The sequence below is a fragment of the Coptis chinensis genome, unplaced genomic scaffold (genome assembly GCF_015680905.1).
Source record: "Coptis chinensis isolate HL-2020 unplaced genomic scaffold, ASM1568090v1 utg4669_pilon_pilon, whole genome shotgun sequence".
Lineage (NCBI taxonomy): Eukaryota > Viridiplantae > Streptophyta > Magnoliopsida > Ranunculales > Ranunculaceae > Coptis > Coptis chinensis.
The window spans coordinates 101,312-119,936 of record NW_028238156.1 but is presented as its reverse complement, the minus strand read 5'-3'; the positions used below and the strand labels follow the sequence as shown (position 1 = coordinate 119,936).

Genomic DNA, 18,625 nt, shown 5'->3' with positions numbered 1-18,625 from the left:
CCAGCAATCGTGATGACAGTTTGACAGAGGAACAGCGAGAAAAAAAGGGAATAGGGAGTGGGTGGGGGGCAGAGAAGTTACGTTAAACAGTAAGAATATGCCTCTAAATATCCATCACTCTTTCAGTCCACACCGGCCTCATCCCTTGGAAAAAAATATCACGTCTTTGTATAATCTCTCTCCTTTTCTCTTTATTTCTTCAAGCAAACACTTACCATTAACTCGATCAATGCTTGTGATGAGGGTAAGAAAGAAATCCACAGTGGAATACCCACGTACAGGCAGCTTAAACAAGACATCTGAGGGTCCAGTTGGTTTGCGGATTCTCATCCAGTGTTCAGAATGTGATTCTAACAACGTCGTCAAACCATCATTCCGATCAATTAAGCCCACGCCTTCAACATATCAGACACCGTCATTTATACAAGAATCGAGTTTCCTCAAAGCATGTCATCTATGCAACAAACTGTTGAGTCCTCAGAAGGATGTCTACATGTACAGGTATGGGATGATTATGCATGTACTCGATCTTCTAGCAGAATAGCCAAGTCATCCTACTATGGTTACGAGTACAGGGTGTACCAACAAATACCCCACACATGCACTAGTGACCAATGAATATGAATCTTGAATCACTAAAATGTACATTGTAACACCTTAAAAGACCATCGTACGCATGTCAACATATTATTGAAACTGTAATGATCTATCTGACTGGGTGGATAATCTGTTTGTGTGAATTGTAGGGGTGACCAAGGCTTCTGTAGCATCGAGTGCAGATGTAGGCAAATTTTCCTAGATGAAATGAAGGAGATAGAAGCAGTGCTAACATCCTCTCGGCATTGGAGATCAAGAGGTGAGGTGAAATCAGGTCGTCGAAGAGCAGCTGTTCCTGCTGCTGCATAGAAACTCAAGTCACTTGTTAACTGCCATGATATGATCTATGTGAAGTGAAAGCGCAAGAATGTTTTCCTCTTAGAAGGGTTGTATCATCAATAGTTCAATACTAATAATATACTTTGCTAGATTAATAATGGTTACTTTTTGTTTAAAGAAGCAAAATTTATAAGTTCTGAATCCAAATGCAGTGAACTAAATCGAATTATGAATCAAAGGTTTGGCAGAATCTTATTGGAGACTAATATTCAGCATGCACACGTTGACAATATTTGAGGAACAAGAACATTGTTGAGAATCGAAACAAAATGGAACTTAGAAGAAGCCCGAACGATTATTCAACAAAAATTGCACAAGTTGACAATATGTTCAGAGTCTCCCAATTTTGACATCTTTTATCATCCAGTAATTCATGAAGAACACTCATTTCTTTTTACTATGTTTGTTTATTTTATGGTTGACCAGTTTTTGAATGACTTGGAATTTGCATTAACTTATTTAAGAGGAGATACCCAATGTTTCCTTTTTATTACTTTACTATTTTCATTATTGATTTTGATCTTACGACTTACGGCACCCTCTTTTTTTTTTTTTCTTCTCTGGGTTTTACTTTATTCTTCATTTTATCGTCTGGGTCGGTGGCTTTTGAGGTCTAATTCGAGTGTTGTTGACCTGAAAAGAGGCAGATTCATTCTTGTTTCTCTCTTTCAAATTGTATCCCTTGATAAAGAGTTGTTCTTTTGGTGGGAAATTGAGATTGGGATTTGCTAAGTTGTTTGGTAGAACACTGTCGGAACTTGTCTGTAATGTTTGAAAAATGTTAAATGCTCAAGTTTCCCAGAAGAACACATGTAGCCTACTTGCAGTTTTATGTGGAAAATCAACTGACTTAAATCAGAAACAAAATTTTGTGAAAGAAGATGGACCTAGATATCCCTTCCCAGAGCTTGTCTCTTCGGGTCGCCTTGAGGTCCAAATCTTGTCCCTGTTGTTCTAGTTTTTTAACATGCTGTTTGTTACTTGATATTTCTGCTCCAACTCTTACATTGCGCATTGGTTTAAATTTGAGCAGGTTCAAACGTTGCGTAATCCAACAACTGATGAGTTCCAGCAGGTTCTAGAATCAACAAGACCAAATATCATCTACTTGCAAGGACAACAGCTTCCAAATGATGAAGAAGTAGGCTCTCTTGTCTGGAATGGTATTCACTTGTCCACAGCTGAAGCTATATGTGGGCTCTTTGGTTCCACATTACCTGATGTTGTAAGTGATTACCTGCTAATAAAAGTAGAGGATATGTCTATAGTTTAACATTTGATATACATTTTAGTAACTCCTACAAAGAACTGAAGTACACTTTGATAACATCAGGTATTGAAGTATGGTGGTTAATTAAAATGGTTGAATGTGGGTGCAGGTTTATTTGGAGTTACCCAATGGCGAGAAATTAGCAGAGGCACTTTGCCATAAGGTGATTTTAATGCTAGTATTTGCTTAAAGATATCTTATAACGTCATTTGCAAACAATTTGTGATCCTAGGGTGAACATATGCATTTTAATATGGTCTCACATTCTCTTAATCTATGGATGATTTTGTTTTATTTTTTGATGCAGGGAGTTCCTTATGTAATATATTGGAAGAATGCATTCTCTTGTTATTCAGCTTGCCATTTTCGCCAAACGTTGTTGTCGGTGATTCAGAGGTATTGTGATTTTTATGTGTTTAGTCACTCAGTGAGGGAAGGCTCCCCTTATTACGAATTTTTCAATTGATGATGTCTCTGGCTAAGCTGAACTTCTAAGTTGATGTTCCCTTAGAGTTTCTTAATGTCTCAGAACACAGTCTCCACTACCAAGCTCAGAAATGTACTTCAAAGTCTGATATTGTGCAGTTGAAATAAAACTTGTTTTAATAATAATGTAGTAAGAGTAAAACTTGCACTTTTGAACTAAGTATTGGAGGCTATTTATGCGGTGTAAACCATACACTCTTAAGGGACAAGCAGCTCATGAATACAGCTTAGTTAAATGCAGCCAAAAATGCTTATGCTCCCACAGTCCTACCTCTGGATGCACATATCCCAAATTGCTCCAAGTGGTTTGTTTTGGTTTCCACCAAATGCTTCTGTTTGGTAATATGTACATATATGAAAAGAAAGAAGGAGCGCTTGTAGAGTTTTGTACAGATTGTTTGATCTGATGTGTGAGTTGTGGTTTTAATGACCCAACTCATTGAGCTTTTTTTGGCCATTAGCTCATGTACCCATACTTGTGGCCAATTTCTCTTGTAAAAAATTAACTTCTTGAAGCAGAACAACAGGTTTACAATTTATTTTTTATTTTTTGGCCATTAGCTCATGTACCCATACTTGGGATGCTTTCCAACTTGCACACGCATCTTTTACTCTCTATTGTGTGCAAAACAACGATATCTTGCCAGATAATTGCCAGAAAGCTAGTCGGAATTTGGGACCAGTCCTTCTTGGGGACCCTCCAAAAGACAGCGTCTATCCTGTGGAGAAAGTTGTAAACGGAGAAATAGAAGATGACCTAGAATTATCTGGTACTCAACCTGCTATACAAATACATGATGATGATGTGAGTTTGAAATTTCTTGTTTGTGGAGTACCGTCAACTTTGGTGAGTTCAGACCATCCTATTAGAGTCAAAGTTCATTTTAGCTTCCTGTGGAAAAAGTGGTTATTTCTCAATGGGTTGACGGGCATACGTTCTCAACTTTTCAGGATGCATGCTTATTTGGATCATTAGAAGATGGCCTAAATGCTTTATTGAAAATTGAAGTAAGTTTTTGTTTGAATTGTGGTGGGGTGTTTTTTTGTTTTGCAAAACTAGAGGCTATCAAACACGTCTTGCCATCTGATTGTTACCGTTGAATTTTTCTGATTACTTCCTTTTATGTTGTTCCAGATACGTGGAAGTAAACTTAATACTCGGGTCAGGTATGCTATGAACTGGAACATTTTTTTTCCGGCTTAGCTAGGGAACATACATAAATATATAAGGGGATTTTCCTGGGAAATTATTGTTATTATTATTGTTGTTGTTGTTGTTGTTAATTTTTATCTTTATTTTTATTTTTCGTTACAGAATTTGGTTTGTTTGTATTAGGATACTTCATGTTTTCCTTCTTTTGTGTCAAGCAATTTTCTATGAGTAGTGCTATCATGGTATTGGGATATTTGATCCTCTCATGATAGTCATTGTTACAAATTTGTCATTCTCACTTTTTGCCTTGGATTCCTTGTGAGCCACCCTTATATACGACTCAAGAGAACCTTATACAAGTATATTATATAGTTCCTCGGAAAATAGACATGTTTGAGTGATTGTAAGAGCTACGGTCAAGCCCTATATCCTTTCTAAGTTTCTATGCTTACTGTGTACCTTTTCTTGATCTTAATATGTCATATAAAAGATTTTTCTTCACATATATTTCTGCTGGAAATGATTTGAGATGAATTCTTTGTTATTTCTGAAATGGATTTTTTGAAAAACACTTGAGAGATGAAATTTAACTGGTTTATATAGCATATGTTTGAGAAAAGGCTCGGAATCGGTTCCCACCTTCACCAGGGAAGAGGGATTTAAGGGTTGAAAATAATAAAAGTTGTGCTAATTTGAGTTGTTCATTGCAGTGCTCCCCCACCTCCTCTCCACACAGGGGCATTTTCTCGAGGTGTTGTGACCATGCGATGTGATTTTTCAACCTGTAGTTCTTGCCATGTCTCTCTTCTAGTGTCGGGCAGCGCTCAAACCTGTTTTGATGATCAGGTAATAAACAGTTATAATGAGCAGGCTGATCGATATACCTAATATATGGGCAGTTATTTTGTATTGAAATACATGTGAATCTGTTGTCATTAAATAATTTCAGCAACTGGAGAATAATATAAAAAACGAACTTCTCGAGAAAAGTCAGCTAGTCCATGCATTGCCAATCTGTGGTGAAAGCAATAGATCTCTGTCTGTACCTAGAACATCTGCTTCAATAGCTTGTGGCTCAACTGTATATGAAGTTTGCATGAAGGTTCCAGCATGGGCATCACAGGTTTGGTTTTTCAGTCTTTCCCTCTAATTTTTTTGTTATCGCTTGAGTGCTTACATTCTATTTATGTAGCACGACTGCACGAGGTTCATGTTAATAACACTTGTCTTTTAACTCTTTTTAGATATCCTTACATTACTTCCTATGCATCAGTTTGTCTTGTAACCCTGTGATTTCCATGGTGGATTATTCTGAGATCATATTAATGGACATATTTATCTTTTCGAGAAAAAAACTAGAAAAACTTATAGAAGTTATAGACATAGGGGCTAAGAAGTGTTTGCATTGAATTTTTCAGATCCTTCCTTTTAGTAACTACGACTTGTCTACTTCTCTTCGTATTTGGGAGATGCTCCTTGAAAAAGCAAATATGTACATTCATTGTCATGGCTATATGCAAGATTGCTTTTTTCTGACCTGACTTTGTAGCCTGTCTGTCCATCAGAAACCGCAAGGGACATTTTACCTTCACAGACCAATAATGCCCAATTATATCCATGAGCCTGGCACGAAAACAGCAACTGTAGCAAATACAGACAATTATCTTAAGTTTTGTAGTATAAATCTGTTTGTACTAGATGACTTCTCATAATGTCCTGGTATGTTATGGTACTTTTATAGGTTCTGAGGCAGCTTGCAACAAAAATTTCGTTTCGTAGCCTTGCTGCCCTTGGAATTGCAACTATTCAGGGATCCTGTGTTGCTTCTTTTGATAAAGATGATACTGAGCGCCTTCTTTTCTTCTCTACAAGACAAGAGAGGGACCTCCTCCAACATGCTATTCCTAGTAGCCCACCAAGCTGGTTAAGACCACCTACTCCAAGTCGAAAAAGATCTGTGTCACAGCAAGAAACAAAACTGCACTGTGTTGCAAGTGAAGGGAAAACTGGTGCTGCGGATATATATCCAGACAACGGAAACGGATCTGGATCATTTGACTTTTCTGATGTGCCATTTCTACCAGTTAGAAAAAAACTGAAAGTCGCTGCAATGAGACCCATCCCTCACGTTCTTCACCATAAAATACTGTCCTTTCCGGTGATATCTGAGGCTGATAAATCTAATGGAGGTCAATTGAAGGCAAACTCGTTACCCTTCCCTGTCCCAAAGCCTAAACCATTGGGGTCTGGTCCATTTATGCATCAGAAGTCATTGCCAAATTCTTATCAGGCTCAGCAGATTATTTCCTTGAATCCATTGCCTCTGAAGAAACATGGATGTGGCAGATGTCCAATTCAGTTTTGCTCCGAGGTCAGTTTGTTCCATATTATTAGTCTTGTCAGTTGTCCAAAGTTTGGTATTATGTATATCACCTTTAGGCAATTCATATAGTAGCTATGAACATGCTTAGAGCTTTATTTTATAACTATGAATCTATGATACACTCTCATGGAGTATGGATGTTAGAATTAGTTGCGATTTGTTTTGTTCCAAGTAGGTCCTTATCTTTGTTTACTTTGTGATGCGAAATTATACAAATTGAAGTCCTTTGCTTCAGTTCATTCTTGTCCCCATTTTCTTCATCACACTATCTGCACTCACGAACTACAGATTGTTTTTGGATTAACATTTAGTACTTTTCGATACTTCTCTCCAGCATAATGATATATACCATTACCTGTACTTGGTAATGTGGAATTCATATTTGAGGAAGCATGGCACAACAGTGTCACAGCATACTTTTTATTCTTCTCTGATAATATATTCTACCGCAGGAGGAATTTTTGAGAGATGTGATGCAGTTTCTCATCTTGAGGGGACATACCCGTCTTGTTCCACAATGTGGTATTTCTGAATTCCCTGACGCCATACTGAACACGAAGCGTCTGGACCTCTATAACTTGTATAGAGAGGTGAGTTATTGTTTTCATGCTTGTTTGTAGGTGGTGAACCCTCATGCAAACTGCATAGATGCTTCTCCTAGATCCTTTTGATTTATTTATTTATGTTTTTGGTGTGCTTCATCTTCTCGTAGTGTTAATGTATATGCTGTATAAGTTTTGGAATCCCCATTGGCAGGTGGTTTCAAGAGGAGGGTTTCATGTTGGAAATGGCATCAACTGGAAAGGCCAGGTTTTCTCAAAAATGCGCAATCACACTGTTACGAACAAAATGACCGTAAGTCATCGTACTTTGCTCCTGTGCTCCTTTGTTGTCTCAAATTCGTTTCTTATAAATGCTTTTTTGCGGTGGTTAATTATATTATAACCCGTATTTTGCTACTGTTAAAACTTTTCTGATATTGAACATGTATCCTGTTATATGAACCAGGGTGTAGGTAATACATTAAAAAAACATTACGAAGCGTATCTCTTGGAGTATGAATTGGCCCACGATGATGTTGATGGAGAGTGTTGCTTGTTGTGCCACAGTTGCGCAGCTGGTGATTGGGTGAACTGTGGTATATGTGGCGAGTGGGCTCATTTTGGCTGTGACAGAAGAAAAGGACTTGGTGCTTTTAAGGTAAGATCCCTCAGGATGACCAGATAAAAACCTTTGAACTATATCATAATTACATCTCATGCAATAGAAGAAAATTCATGTGAAGATTTACGAGACACAGTTGTGACTTGTGGTTTAGTGTCTGAGACTCGGACACATGCAAGGAGTGTGGGATATGCAGATCTTATCCCTAAACCTTGAAGCATGTTTACTGCGAAGAATGTTCTTTGGTTAAAACATGTATATTGATTTCTTGTCTTGTTAACTGTTGGTGGTGACAGGATTATGCAAAAACGGACGGATTGGAGTACATTTGCCCTCAATGCAGCATAACAAATTTCAGTAGGAAACCAAAGAAGAGTGCAAATGGGTATTCACAGGCTTCGAATGGCTTGTAACCCACATGATTTATTATTTTGTTTTTTGATGATATTTTTCCTATAAATAAAATTAATACAAATATAGAAGGTCTCGATTATGTGTGTATGTGGGTAGGTTTGCATCTCTATATCTTGTAAATTGTTTTTTTGCACATATTTATGGAAGCCACTCTTTCACATTTTGGGCCTTGCTCGGATTCTGCTATACCGTTCGCAGCAGTTTATAAGCAAAACTTTCAAGTTCCATGCAATTAAGTTGAAAGTGCAAGTTATATCTTGCACGCAGAAAATGCAACATATATGGCCGCAGTGTTCTCAATCTAGGTCCAGCATATGTGAACTCGTCTATGGCCGCTGTGTGCCCAGCCTGAAGACTGATTAAGGGGCCACCTCTGTACACTCCAAGTACCTAAAAGTTCGTTTCCCTTACCACTCTGAAAGTAAACCATGTAGAAGAAAATAGACACTAGCAAAATAAAATGTAAATTTTGGTTATTTAAAATTTAAACTAATTTTCAGATCACAAGAATAGTGCAAAAATCTCATGCTATTTAAAAGGAGTGCATATACATTATTTTGCAACATTGTACATATAAATGCGTGAAACTTGGGCCAACTTAAAATGAGTGAGTGAGTGAGTGCAGCTACGCAAATAATCACATCCCCCAGAGGTCAGAAGTATCAGTTCATTGCATTGTTTATGACCTTAGTAAAGATGGATGTCAACTCCAAACAATCAAATCAGTCATGCATGATCAAGCTACAGGAGAACGCCCCGAACAGATTATTCTCTTTTATTTCTCTGAAATATGCATATATCTAAGTGCTATAGTATGTTTTATGCCTGTATCTACACTGAAATCTTTACAGTGTGAACCTGAATGTCGCGTAAGCAAAATGGAAGGGAGAAACAAAATAGTTCTGTAGATTATATGCGAACTTAGTTACTACTCTACTTTTCTAGTGAAACCTAGGGGGAGGGAGGTTCGACTAAATTACGCCTTCTCAGGTTTCATTTCTCTTGTATTGGTATTGAATTAACTCCCTCTCTTTTTATCATTGTTACGTCGCAACCTTTGGTTGGAGTATCTTCTTCTCTGCAAATACCATTCATACTGTCCTTTAATCCGTTGTCGCCATCAAAACATCTCTGACCTGTCCCAACGCTAGGCTGGCAATTATTATGATGAGCAAGGCCATTGGTCAAGATGCTTTCCTTTTCATTGGCAGAAACAGAGCTCGGTGATGCTTTACTGCCAGATATGGCAGCTGCAAGGGCAATGGGCATAAAACACAGTCCTTTGCTCAGAAGAAATTGCATTGCTGCAGTCATATCCGATTCCATCAGCTTCACGACTTCTTCCTCAAACGCCAGGTCATCAGGAGATTTGAAAGGATTGACACCCCGACCAGTTGACTGTGACAGATGAAGTCCAGTAGATCCCTGTAAAAGAAATAATCTGAGATGAGTGTTCCCTTAGCAAATTAGCAATTCACTTCAGAAAAATTTGCGGATCTTAGATGTTTTATTACACTGAATGAAGTGCAATTACATAGAATATAGAATATGACACTGAACTTACAAATACTAAACTCAAAGTGTAGCTAGGATACTCTTGAACCAGTAATATTTTGGCGTTTTATGTGGGGATGGGGAGCGAGAAGATGCTCCTTGAAACTTCCCCACTTGTTTACACAAACAGTATCAGTAATAGGTACCCCTCCATGGCTGAAAATACTTGTTCTATAATGTGGTTTTAATTGGACATATGCTTTGTTTTTCCAGTTTAGTTGGTTCATGTTTGTAGTTGAGTTTCTAACAGATGAATGAACGCTGATCAAAATAATGGCAGTGACGTAATCTACATTATTACAGTGGCAACATTAGTATATCAACATTTACTTGAAAACTGAGAAAAAGAAAACGATTACCAAATTGTAAACACATTAGGAAACAAATTAAAGAGGACCTACTTGAGTTTGTTTTTCAGATAATAAAATGGATACCAAATTCAGATATATCTGACCAAAAAAAATAAGGTGTTGCACCTCAGCTCGGCTGTCTGTAATGAGTGGAACAACCGCCCCTGCTGCCCCAAGCCGGCTCATGCTGAGAACCTGCCATGTAGTATATCAGAAAACCCAGGATATGCTGATAAAAAGTGAAGTTCTTGCTAATTGACTTAGACATGACGAGTACTTATAATACAGTGACTAAAAAGTTAATCTTTTCCGGACCTTTACTTGAAGCTGAAGAAACTTCACATACTCGATGATCTCATCAAGCATAGATGCTTTATCTGTCTGCATACACGTGTTAAATGGAATATCAGTGGATTCATGCCCTTGAAATGATACAAAGCACCTATATCAGGTATTATCTATAGAGAAACACAAATAAGAAGGAACATTACATGGATACTGAAAATACAGAGCATTATTTGAAAAGGCAAACAAGCATCAGTCAGTCGACAAGGCACTACTACTGCAGTTTAAGAAGGATCTGAAATTAACTCGAATTTTATTTTGCTCATTTCAACATCATTTTCTCCATTTCAATAAGAACTAGCTAACTTAGGTAAGGAGATTTACATTTATTTGTTGTTACCATGGACACTATGTGTCCAACATCGCATACCAGAATAGCAGTAAGGGTTTTATAATCAACAAAAAAAACTAAAATGGCAAATTAGCTGTGTAACATAGACACTTCATATTCTTATATAAAAAAAACGTGTCGGACACACAGACACGTACATATGATTTCTAACTAGGATTTCTTCAACACCCTACCCAAAAAGCATGAGAAAATAATCAATTAACATAGTCACAACTCCAAGATATGCCACTTTCACAGTTACTTATTTGTAAGGAGGCGCTTTGTAAGGCCCTGAACCCAGTAATAGTTGCGTAATAACTAAAGAATAGTAACATTTGTAATTCAAAATTGGCTGTGTCCCTGTGTCCTACTTATATAGGTCGCCGTGTCAGACACCGACACGCTCATCTGTGTCAATGTGACTTAGGAAGATAACATGTGTACACACTGCAACTTATGCAATGTAGATCTGAAACATAGAACTACCCTCAGTTTTCCTAAAAGAAAGGTGAAATGCATAAGATCTTTTGTTTTTTCATCCCAAGGCAGATTTCTGACACCTGATACAATAGTAATATTAAGGTACCTTATTAGAGCTCGGAACAAGTTCTTGGAGATTCTTCATCCTCTCAGCTATTTTCTCTCTCCGAAGCTGCATCAAATTATTACACCAAACAACATAAAGAAATAAAATTTTGAGAACTACAAGAAATAGAGCATGTTTTGATTCTAAGGGTACCCTAGTTACTTAAATAGAAAAGAACAAACAGGAAACGAAAATCAATAAGCTATCAAAATACTGACCCTTTCAGCAATACTATGTGGATCGGTTGCTTGCCCCCTACGAGCTCTCACACGATGCTTTGCAGCTCCATTACAATCGCCAGAAGCAGTATTAGGGGTATGTGGTAGCTGAGGTATGGGAGTCTGGTCTGCATAATGCTTGATTGAATTTCCTCTCGCCAAATATGACAACTGGGTATCATGTGTTCGAAAAAGAAAAATAATTAAAACCAGAACAGAGTAACACTTTACAAATAACAAAATGTAGAAAGGCGAGATCTATAGTTTATAAAGAGTGGAGTATATGACGAACTTGCATCTGAGAGTGTATTTCAGCTGTTCTTCCTAGTGGAATCTGGTGTCCAGCAGCAAAGGAACACATATAGTGGTTGTTCATCTCATTCTGCTCCTGAACATAAAAGCACAGGATTTATTTTTATGATAGGATAAGCTCTATCAAAGAAATATACTATTAGATGGTTCTCTACATTGGGCAGTACCTTCTTGCTACTTCACCATAGAACCACATATGCCTTATTAATCAAGATCATCCAAATTAATGGAGTTACTCTCACGTACTCCATTCTAGAAAAAAACTATCTAAGCAATCAAGTCTACTGGAATTATTTCATTTGGATGGTTAATGAAGAATTCACTACATTAGATGAAAAGATTGTGAACAAAGGGATTTGGGGTGTCACAACTTTAGGCTATTAACAAATGATTGGATGATCCTGACCAACTGGTGAGCAGACATATAGTAGGGCATTATAAGGACTGTGATATATATATACACACACACACACACACATTGCAGCATCTGTTTTTATTTCATAAACTATATAGGAGGATAACAGTGTTAGACATTTACAGGTAACGAAGCAGGCAGGTTTCCTTGTTGTATAGTATCGTTGAAATATTTGCTGCCCAACACAGCAGCATCAGTTTCCACATATTGTCTCTGTAAACCAAAACCTTGTGGTTTATCTTCCCCCACGACAGGGAACAGGGAAGAAACACCTCTATAAGACGGCGGCCATAACTGTGGGACAGAACTACGGCAGTGGGAATCTATAATTGGGGGATGAATCTCTGATAATTCACTGTCATTGCTTCCAACAGAGCCAGATTCAGGTTGTACACTAGAAGAGTTAGCTGGATCAACTAGCACAGGCGTTATCTCTGGTTGATTTAGTGCGCCCAAGGTTGAGCTTGTGTTTGACTGCATATCCAGGTAGCTTGGCTTAGGGTTACCATCCAGGACACCCAGCAATGAGAGCTTGCTCCCATGGCCTGTGCCCCCTTGGTTTGGATTCTCCAGAACGTAAACTTTTTTCGAGATCAAAACTTGAATCCTCACTAGCAAAATCAGAAGTTTTTTGAGTGATTAAATTGTCTACAATAAGACTTGAAGGAATCAAGCTTTGAGTAATGTTCTCTTCATCCTCCCCATATGCTCCCATTGTATCAAATAGTAGTCCATTTCCAATCCAAGATGACCTTTCAGTCGCCTTTACATCTGACCAAGGTGAGGAGGAAAGAAATTGATGGAGAAACTCATCCATAACAGCTCCTCTTCGACAGCAATAAGAAGTTGGCCGGAATTAAAGAATTCTCTTCTTCTCAAAATCTCTTGGCTCCTAACTTCAAGTGCAAAACAAAATTAGTAACAATTTAGTCTGGAGTCATTTTTAACTACCTAAACTAAGGACCATTAAAAAAACAGAATCAAATTTGATCTTTCTTTCAAAAATACCACCAATCAAGCCCTCATTAACACTTGCAAACATCCCCATGGAACAAAAAATCACACACAAGTCAAAATATCAGCTAAACTATAGTGAAAAATTATAAAACAGCTACTTTAGTGTTACACAGTTGATGCAAATGCTGAAAAACAAAATATGGACGAAAGAAAAGTATTATAAGAGAAATGAGGACCAACTTACAACAGAGAGTGTAAAATAGCTAACAAGAATGAGGAGAAAAAAAAAGATGGTAGAGAATAACTGACACATTTATAGCTTATTAAAGTTGAACTACTTCTTCAAAGTTTTCTACTCGCGTCGTGCTGTTATTAGTCCACGTAATCGAATTTCTGTTCTGCTTGAAACCGTTTGGAGATTTTTGTGTGGTTTATTAATAGGGAAGAATCTTTTATTCCAGTATTATCCTTAGTATGCACCCACTTGATTGAAGAACGACGTGGGTATAGCAGTCATTACGGGACAGGAGTCTTGATTTCTCCCGGATTACGCGGGGAAGTTGCACTTCAGTGAGAGTGGTGGGTTTAGACTGCATTGACTAACACACTCTCGTTCCGAAATTTGGACGCACCATCTGTATGGGCTTTTATAGATGAACCCTACACTCTGAAATGGCTGAACAAGGGCCCAAATTTCCATTAAAAAGGCCTTTAAATCCGGCAAAAGTGGTCTATAATAATTCTAAGGCGTCACTTTCTTTTTTTACCCAAACACAAAAAAAAAAAGTGGTCTAAACTCTAAAGAAGCTGAATTTTGGGCAACAAAACTGGCTATAAAGCACGCTCAGTTTGTAGTGATAATAAGAATGTAGTGCTCTTTGCTTAACATTTTCATTTGTAAAGGGATATCCACTAATCGGGAGGCCCATGACAACAAGACCACACTCATTTTTCAGAAACTGATGCAGTCCGTTTTTAGCCAAAAATAAAAATAAAAATGTGACGGTGCTTCCTCTCAATTGCGTTTGATACGTTTGACTTTTTAGTGTAAAAAATTATTGAGTTACTTGAGAGGTTGCAAAAAATAATTGGCAACAATGTGATGACAACTAACTATAACAAATATGTGGTTTGGAGGATTGGGTTTGCTATTCAAAAAGAGCTTGTAACGCGCATAAAATAAATAAATAACTATATAAATAGGGTTTAGGAAAACACGCATGCGTCGACATTACAAGAATATCTCAAATAGTAGTATTTTGTAATGGAGTCTTTGAGGCAAGGGCGGATGCAGGGTTCTCCACCAGGAGCTATTAGCACTAATTCACACTATTGTTCTTTTTTTTTTTTTTTTTTTTTTTTTTGGAGTATAAATTATGAACAGCCACTAAATTTTTTTTTTAGAGCAAAGGAGGGCTATAGCCAGGGTCAGCCAACTCCTAGATCCATCCCTTGCTTTAAGATAAGAGAAGCAGCCAATAGCACAGTTACAATGAAGGTGGATAAACATTAAAAAGCCTGTGTAGCTAACCAACATTACTTCGTCCTATTTGACTCTTTTGGTTTCTTGGTATGGAAAGCGGTTAAGTTGCTTAGCAGGTTGCAGAAGGTATTAGACATCAATGTGAAAAGATATCTAGTCCAATATGTGTATAAGAAAAGGATTGGTTTTGATATTCATAATGGGCTTGCCACACAATTTGTAGACTTGAAATCTTTTTACATATGATTTATTTTAGACATCAAATAAAATATATTCTTTCCAAAAAAAAAATTGCATCCATATTGTGGGCCTGCAGGTTATAAATGGTTTGGCCCCGTAATTTGCATTATGCAAATATGACAAGTGGCTGAGGGACACAGCAAATTAATAACACTGAGGAGGAAATAATGGAGAAAACTAGATTCGTACTTGGGTAGATTGATATATTGAATAATCTATGAAAGTTTCCAACCTTTCAATGGAATTAAACAACAAATGTTGACGAGTAGTTGAAGAGATTCATAGCACTTCCAACGCCAGACATGGAAGTCTAACTGTACCAGTGTGGCAGTGTAACTAGTAAATTGAAATGGTCGTCTCTTATTATGGGTACCCATGATATATCAGACGAAACTCAAGCCCGATAAAGGCCCAAAAATCAGTACGTTGATGCTGCTTGTTTGATAGCTCCCTTGCTCATCTGAAGATTTGAGTGCACAACAGAACAAGCAAAGGTCACGTGAAAACTAAATGACACGTGTGGGTGTGGATCATCTGAAGAATCCAAGCTTTATTGATGCACGGGACAAACTACTCGAGCAATCCAGCTAGAAAACTGTCCTGCTGCTGCGAATTGAGAAACGCGTTTGCTTTTATTATAGTGAGTGACAAGGTCATCATTGGTCATTAACTCTTTACGTTTTCATCAATCCTTTTTTTGTTTTTCAATCAATCATAATTTTTGAAATTTTGGCGGTCCAAAAATCAAACTGAATACAAGCTTTTGCATAATTTATATGGGCTACTACTGCCTTAAGGTTTGAAATATCAATTAACAAAATTGTTGGTTTATTTTTTTTTTACTATAATTTCAGAACTACTTCAAGTGAAATTTCTTTTTATAATAGGAGGGAACATTCTGTGCTGGTGCACTAGAAGACGATTAAGTAGTTGTACTGAAAAAGGTCAAAAAAAACCAAAACAAAGCAAAAAGCAACCATTTTCTTTCTTTCCCATCAATAGAAAAAGCCACATCATAATCCACAAAAAATTATATTAATTAAAACACTAAACACACTTCACTCACTCACTCACTCACAACTTGTTTGTTTAAATTTGTATCTCTCACTTTTTTGCCAGAAAACAGAGCAAACCTGTTTTTTCTTGCCTTCTCTCTAATGGCGATTCATCACTCTCCTCAAATCACATTTCTCTCCTTGTTCATAATCATCTTCCTCATTTCTGTTGAAGCAGATTTAGACACTGACCAACAACATAACACGTACATAGTACGAGTTCAATACGACGCAAAACCATCAGTATTTCCAACACACAAACACTGGTACGAATCATCACTCAATTCACTCTCTTCCCACTTACCAAACCAAAAAAAAGAATTGGAAACTCGAATTCTTCACACTTACGACAAAGTTTTCCACGGTTTTTCAGTAAAGCTAACACCTTTAGAAGTAGAGAAACTTCAAACTGTCTCAGGTGTAATTGCTGTCATTCCAGAACAAGTACGACAGATTCAAACAACTAGATCACCTCAGTTTCTTGGTTTAGAAACAACAGACAGAACTGGATTACTTAAAGAGACTGATTTCGGATCTGATCTTGTAATTGGTGTTATTGATACTGGCATTTGGCCTGAACGTGAGAGTTTCAATGATCGTGGACTTAGTTCAGTGCCCTTGAAGTGGAAAGGAGAGTGTTTAACTGGTAAAGATTTCACACCAGCTTCTTGTAACAGGAAATTGATTGGAGCCAAGTATTTCTGTGCTGGTTATGAGGCCACCAATGGGAGGATGAATGAGACGTCAGAGTATCGGTCAGCCAGAGATTCAGACGGTCACGGCACGCATACGGCTTCCATTGCGGCTGGACGGTATGTTTTTCCGGCATCGGCAATGGGGTATGCGCGAGGTGTAGCGGCTGGTATGGCCCCGAAGGCTCGCCTTGCTGCTTATAAGGTGTGTTGGAACACTGGATGTTATGATGCTGATATTCTTGCTGCGTTTGATGCTGCTGTGTCGGATGGTGTGGATGTTATTTCGCTTAGTGTCGGTGGGGTTGTAGTGCCTTATTATTTGGATACTATTGCGATTGGCGCATTTGGAGCGGTTGATCATGGTGTTTTTGTATCCGTTTCGGCAGGTAATGGTGGTCCTGGTGGACTCACGGTGACGAATGTGGCGCCGTGGGTGACGACGGTTGGTGCTGGTACGATTGATAGAGATTTTCCAGCTTATGTGAAGCTTGGAAATGGGAGATTGCTTCCTGGAGCTAGCCTTTATCCAGGTCCTGGTTTAGCAGTAGACAAGATGTATCCTCTCATTTATGCTGGGAATGAAGGTGGTGATGGATACTCTTCTTCACTTTGTTTAGAAGGCTCTTTAGACCCGAAATTAGTTAGAGGGAAGATCGTTTTATGTGACCGAGGAATCAATTCAAGAGCAGCGAAAGGACTAGTAGTGAAGAAAGCAGGAGGAGCTGGAATGATTTTGGCTAATGGAGTATTTGATGGAGAAGGCTTGGTGGCAGATTGCCATGTTTTGCCTGCTACTTCTGTAGGTGCATTAGCAGGTGATGAAATCAGGAAATACATGGGTAGGGGCTCTAAAAGTGGATCACTACCAATGGCAACGATTTTGTTTAAGGGGACTCGAGTCAGGGTTCACCCTGCACCTGTGGTGGCTTCTTTCTCAGCTCGAGGACCTAATTCAGAGACACCTGAAATCTTGAAGCCTGAAGTAATTGCTCCCGGATTGAATATACTTGCAGCTTGGCCAGACAATGTAGGACCTTCAAGTCTCCCATCGGATAAGCGGAAAACTGAGTTTAACATACTCTCTGGAACTTCCATGGCTTGCCCACATGTTTCTGGCCTAGCGGCATTGCTAAAAGCAGCTCATCCCGAATGGAGTCCAGCTGCAATTCGATCTGGTTTGATGACTACAGCGTATAAGGTGGACAATAGAGGGGAAACAATGCTCGATGAATCAACTGGAAACACGTCGACTGTGTATGATTACGGAGCAGGTCATGTGAACCCCCCAAAAGCCATGGATCCTGGATTAGTCTACGACATATCAATGTATGACTATGTGGATTTTTTGTGTAATTCAAATTACACTAACACGAACATCAATGTGATTACAAGAAGGAATGCTGGTTGTCGTGATGCCCATAGGGCGGGTCATGTAGGGAATTTGAATTTCCCTGCATTGTCTGCAGTCTTCCAACAATACGGAAAGAAGAGGATGTCAACACATTTTATTCGAACAGTTACCAATGTTGGGGATCCAAAGTCGATATACCAAGTTACAGTCGAACCTCCAAGCGGAGCCACAGTGACCGTGGAGCCAACAAAACTTGCGTTCAGGAGAGTAGGACAGAAGCTGAATTTTGTAGTGAGGGTGCAAGCAACTGCTGTTCAGCTCACTCCAGGGAGCAGCAGTATGAGGAGTGGATCATTAGTGTGGAAAGATGGGAAGCATGTGGTCACTAGTCCTATTGTAGTAACAATGCAACAACCCATGTAAGTTTTAGAATTTTAAGGCTATGTAGGGGGTTTTCATAATCTTGATTATGTACTATGTTAAATATGTTATATTAATAGTGTACCATCTGTAAACAAGACCTTCATTATAAGATGAAGAATGTTGTTTTGTTTGTAGAAAATGGAAAATGGTATTGTGTGCCAAAGAATAGAGTAAACAAAACAAGGCTAATAAGATTCTCCTTGTTCTCTTTCTTTATTACAAACATCAATTGAACTGCTTTGTTTAATGCAACTTGTGCCCATTGGCCTTCCTTGCCATCCTTGGTGATGTTACTGTTTACAAACTTTTCTTAATCTTACAGATTTCTGGCCTTGTTTTACACTTTAACTTCTTTTATAGTTGGTAGTACTGCAAAATTACATGTCTGTAGTGCTTAATATCTAGAGATCTAGAGACTAGATTACTACAAAGCTGTAGTGGAGCTGCAGAGAGAGGAGAGGAGAAATTGGAGAGAAAAAGGACGAGACAGACAGACAGACAGTC

General features: G+C 38.2%; 4 protein-coding genes across 4 annotated transcripts; 3 read left to right on the top strand and 1 right to left on the bottom strand.

Annotated features, from left to right (window-relative positions):
• The first annotated feature begins 56 nt into the window (after window positions 1-56).
• On the top strand, window positions 57-1,034 carry LOC147473112 (uncharacterized). The gene is made up of 2 exons (XM_086587811.1): window positions 57-501; window positions 747-1,034. Exons 1-2 carry the CDS (start codon window positions 98-100, stop codon window positions 904-906), a joined length of 564 nt encoding a protein of 187 aa, XP_086443937.1. The 5' UTR covers window positions 57-97; the 3' UTR covers window positions 907-1,034.
• A 137-nt stretch (window positions 1,035-1,171) lies between these two features.
• Window positions 1,172-7,966, top strand: LOC147473111 (AT-rich interactive domain-containing protein 4-like). Its single transcript, XM_086587807.1, has 14 exons — window positions 1,172-1,867; window positions 1,970-2,161; window positions 2,316-2,369; window positions 2,514-2,602; window positions 3,254-3,539; window positions 3,644-3,700; window positions 3,828-3,859; window positions 4,556-4,691; window positions 4,795-4,968; window positions 5,587-6,216; window positions 6,681-6,818; window positions 6,985-7,083; window positions 7,237-7,428; window positions 7,689-7,966. The coding sequence occupies exons 1-14, from the start codon at window positions 1,715-1,717 to the stop codon at window positions 7,803-7,805; spliced, it is 2,349 nt and encodes a 782-aa protein (XP_086443933.1). The 5' UTR covers window positions 1,172-1,714; the 3' UTR covers window positions 7,806-7,966.
• Window positions 7,967-8,559: 593 nt separating this feature from the next.
• On the bottom strand, window positions 8,560-13,323 carry LOC147473110 (uncharacterized). The gene is given in 9 exon segments (XM_086587810.1): window positions 8,560-9,231; window positions 9,837-9,905; window positions 10,026-10,091; window positions 10,973-11,038; window positions 11,191-11,361; window positions 11,483-11,578; window positions 12,041-12,457; window positions 12,459-12,813; window positions 13,184-13,323. Coding segments are annotated over 8 exon segments (1,593 nt in total). The 5' UTR covers window positions 12,735-12,813; window positions 13,184-13,323; the 3' UTR covers window positions 8,560-8,799.
• A 2,339-nt stretch (window positions 13,324-15,662) lies between these two features.
• Window positions 15,663-18,373, top strand: LOC147473109 (Subtilase family protein). The gene has a single exon (XM_086587800.1). The coding sequence runs from the start codon at window positions 15,755-15,757 to the stop codon at window positions 18,119-18,121; it is 2,367 nt and encodes a 788-aa protein (XP_086443926.1). The 5' UTR covers window positions 15,663-15,754; the 3' UTR covers window positions 18,122-18,373.
• The last annotated feature ends 252 nt before the right edge of the window (window positions 18,374-18,625 follow it).

What these genes read in the sequence shown, in the direction of transcription:
- LOC147473112 (XM_086587811.1), top strand. Translation starts at nt 98, where the DNA reads ATGCCTCTAAATATCCATCACTCTTTCAGTCCACACCGGCCTCATCCC. An exon ending in AAGGATGTCTACATGTACAG is followed by an intron (nt 502 to 746) that starts GTATGGGATGAT and finishes TGTGAATTGTAG; the next exon opens with GGGTGACCAAGGCTTCTGTA.
- LOC147473109 (XM_086587800.1), top strand. Translation starts at nt 15,755, where the DNA reads ATGGCGATTCATCACTCTCCTCAAATCACATTTCTCTCCTTGTTCATA.
- LOC147473111 (XM_086587807.1), top strand. Translation starts at nt 1,715, where the DNA reads ATGTTAAATGCTCAAGTTTCCCAGAAGAACACATGTAGCCTACTTGCA. An exon ending in AAACCTGTTTTGATGATCAG is followed by an intron (nt 4,692 to 4,794) that starts GTAATAAACAGT and finishes AAATAATTTCAG; the next exon opens with CAACTGGAGAATAATATAAA. An exon ending in TCTATAACTTGTATAGAGAG is followed by an intron (nt 6,819 to 6,984) that starts GTGAGTTATTGT and finishes CCCCATTGGCAG; the next exon opens with GTGGTTTCAAGAGGAGGGTT.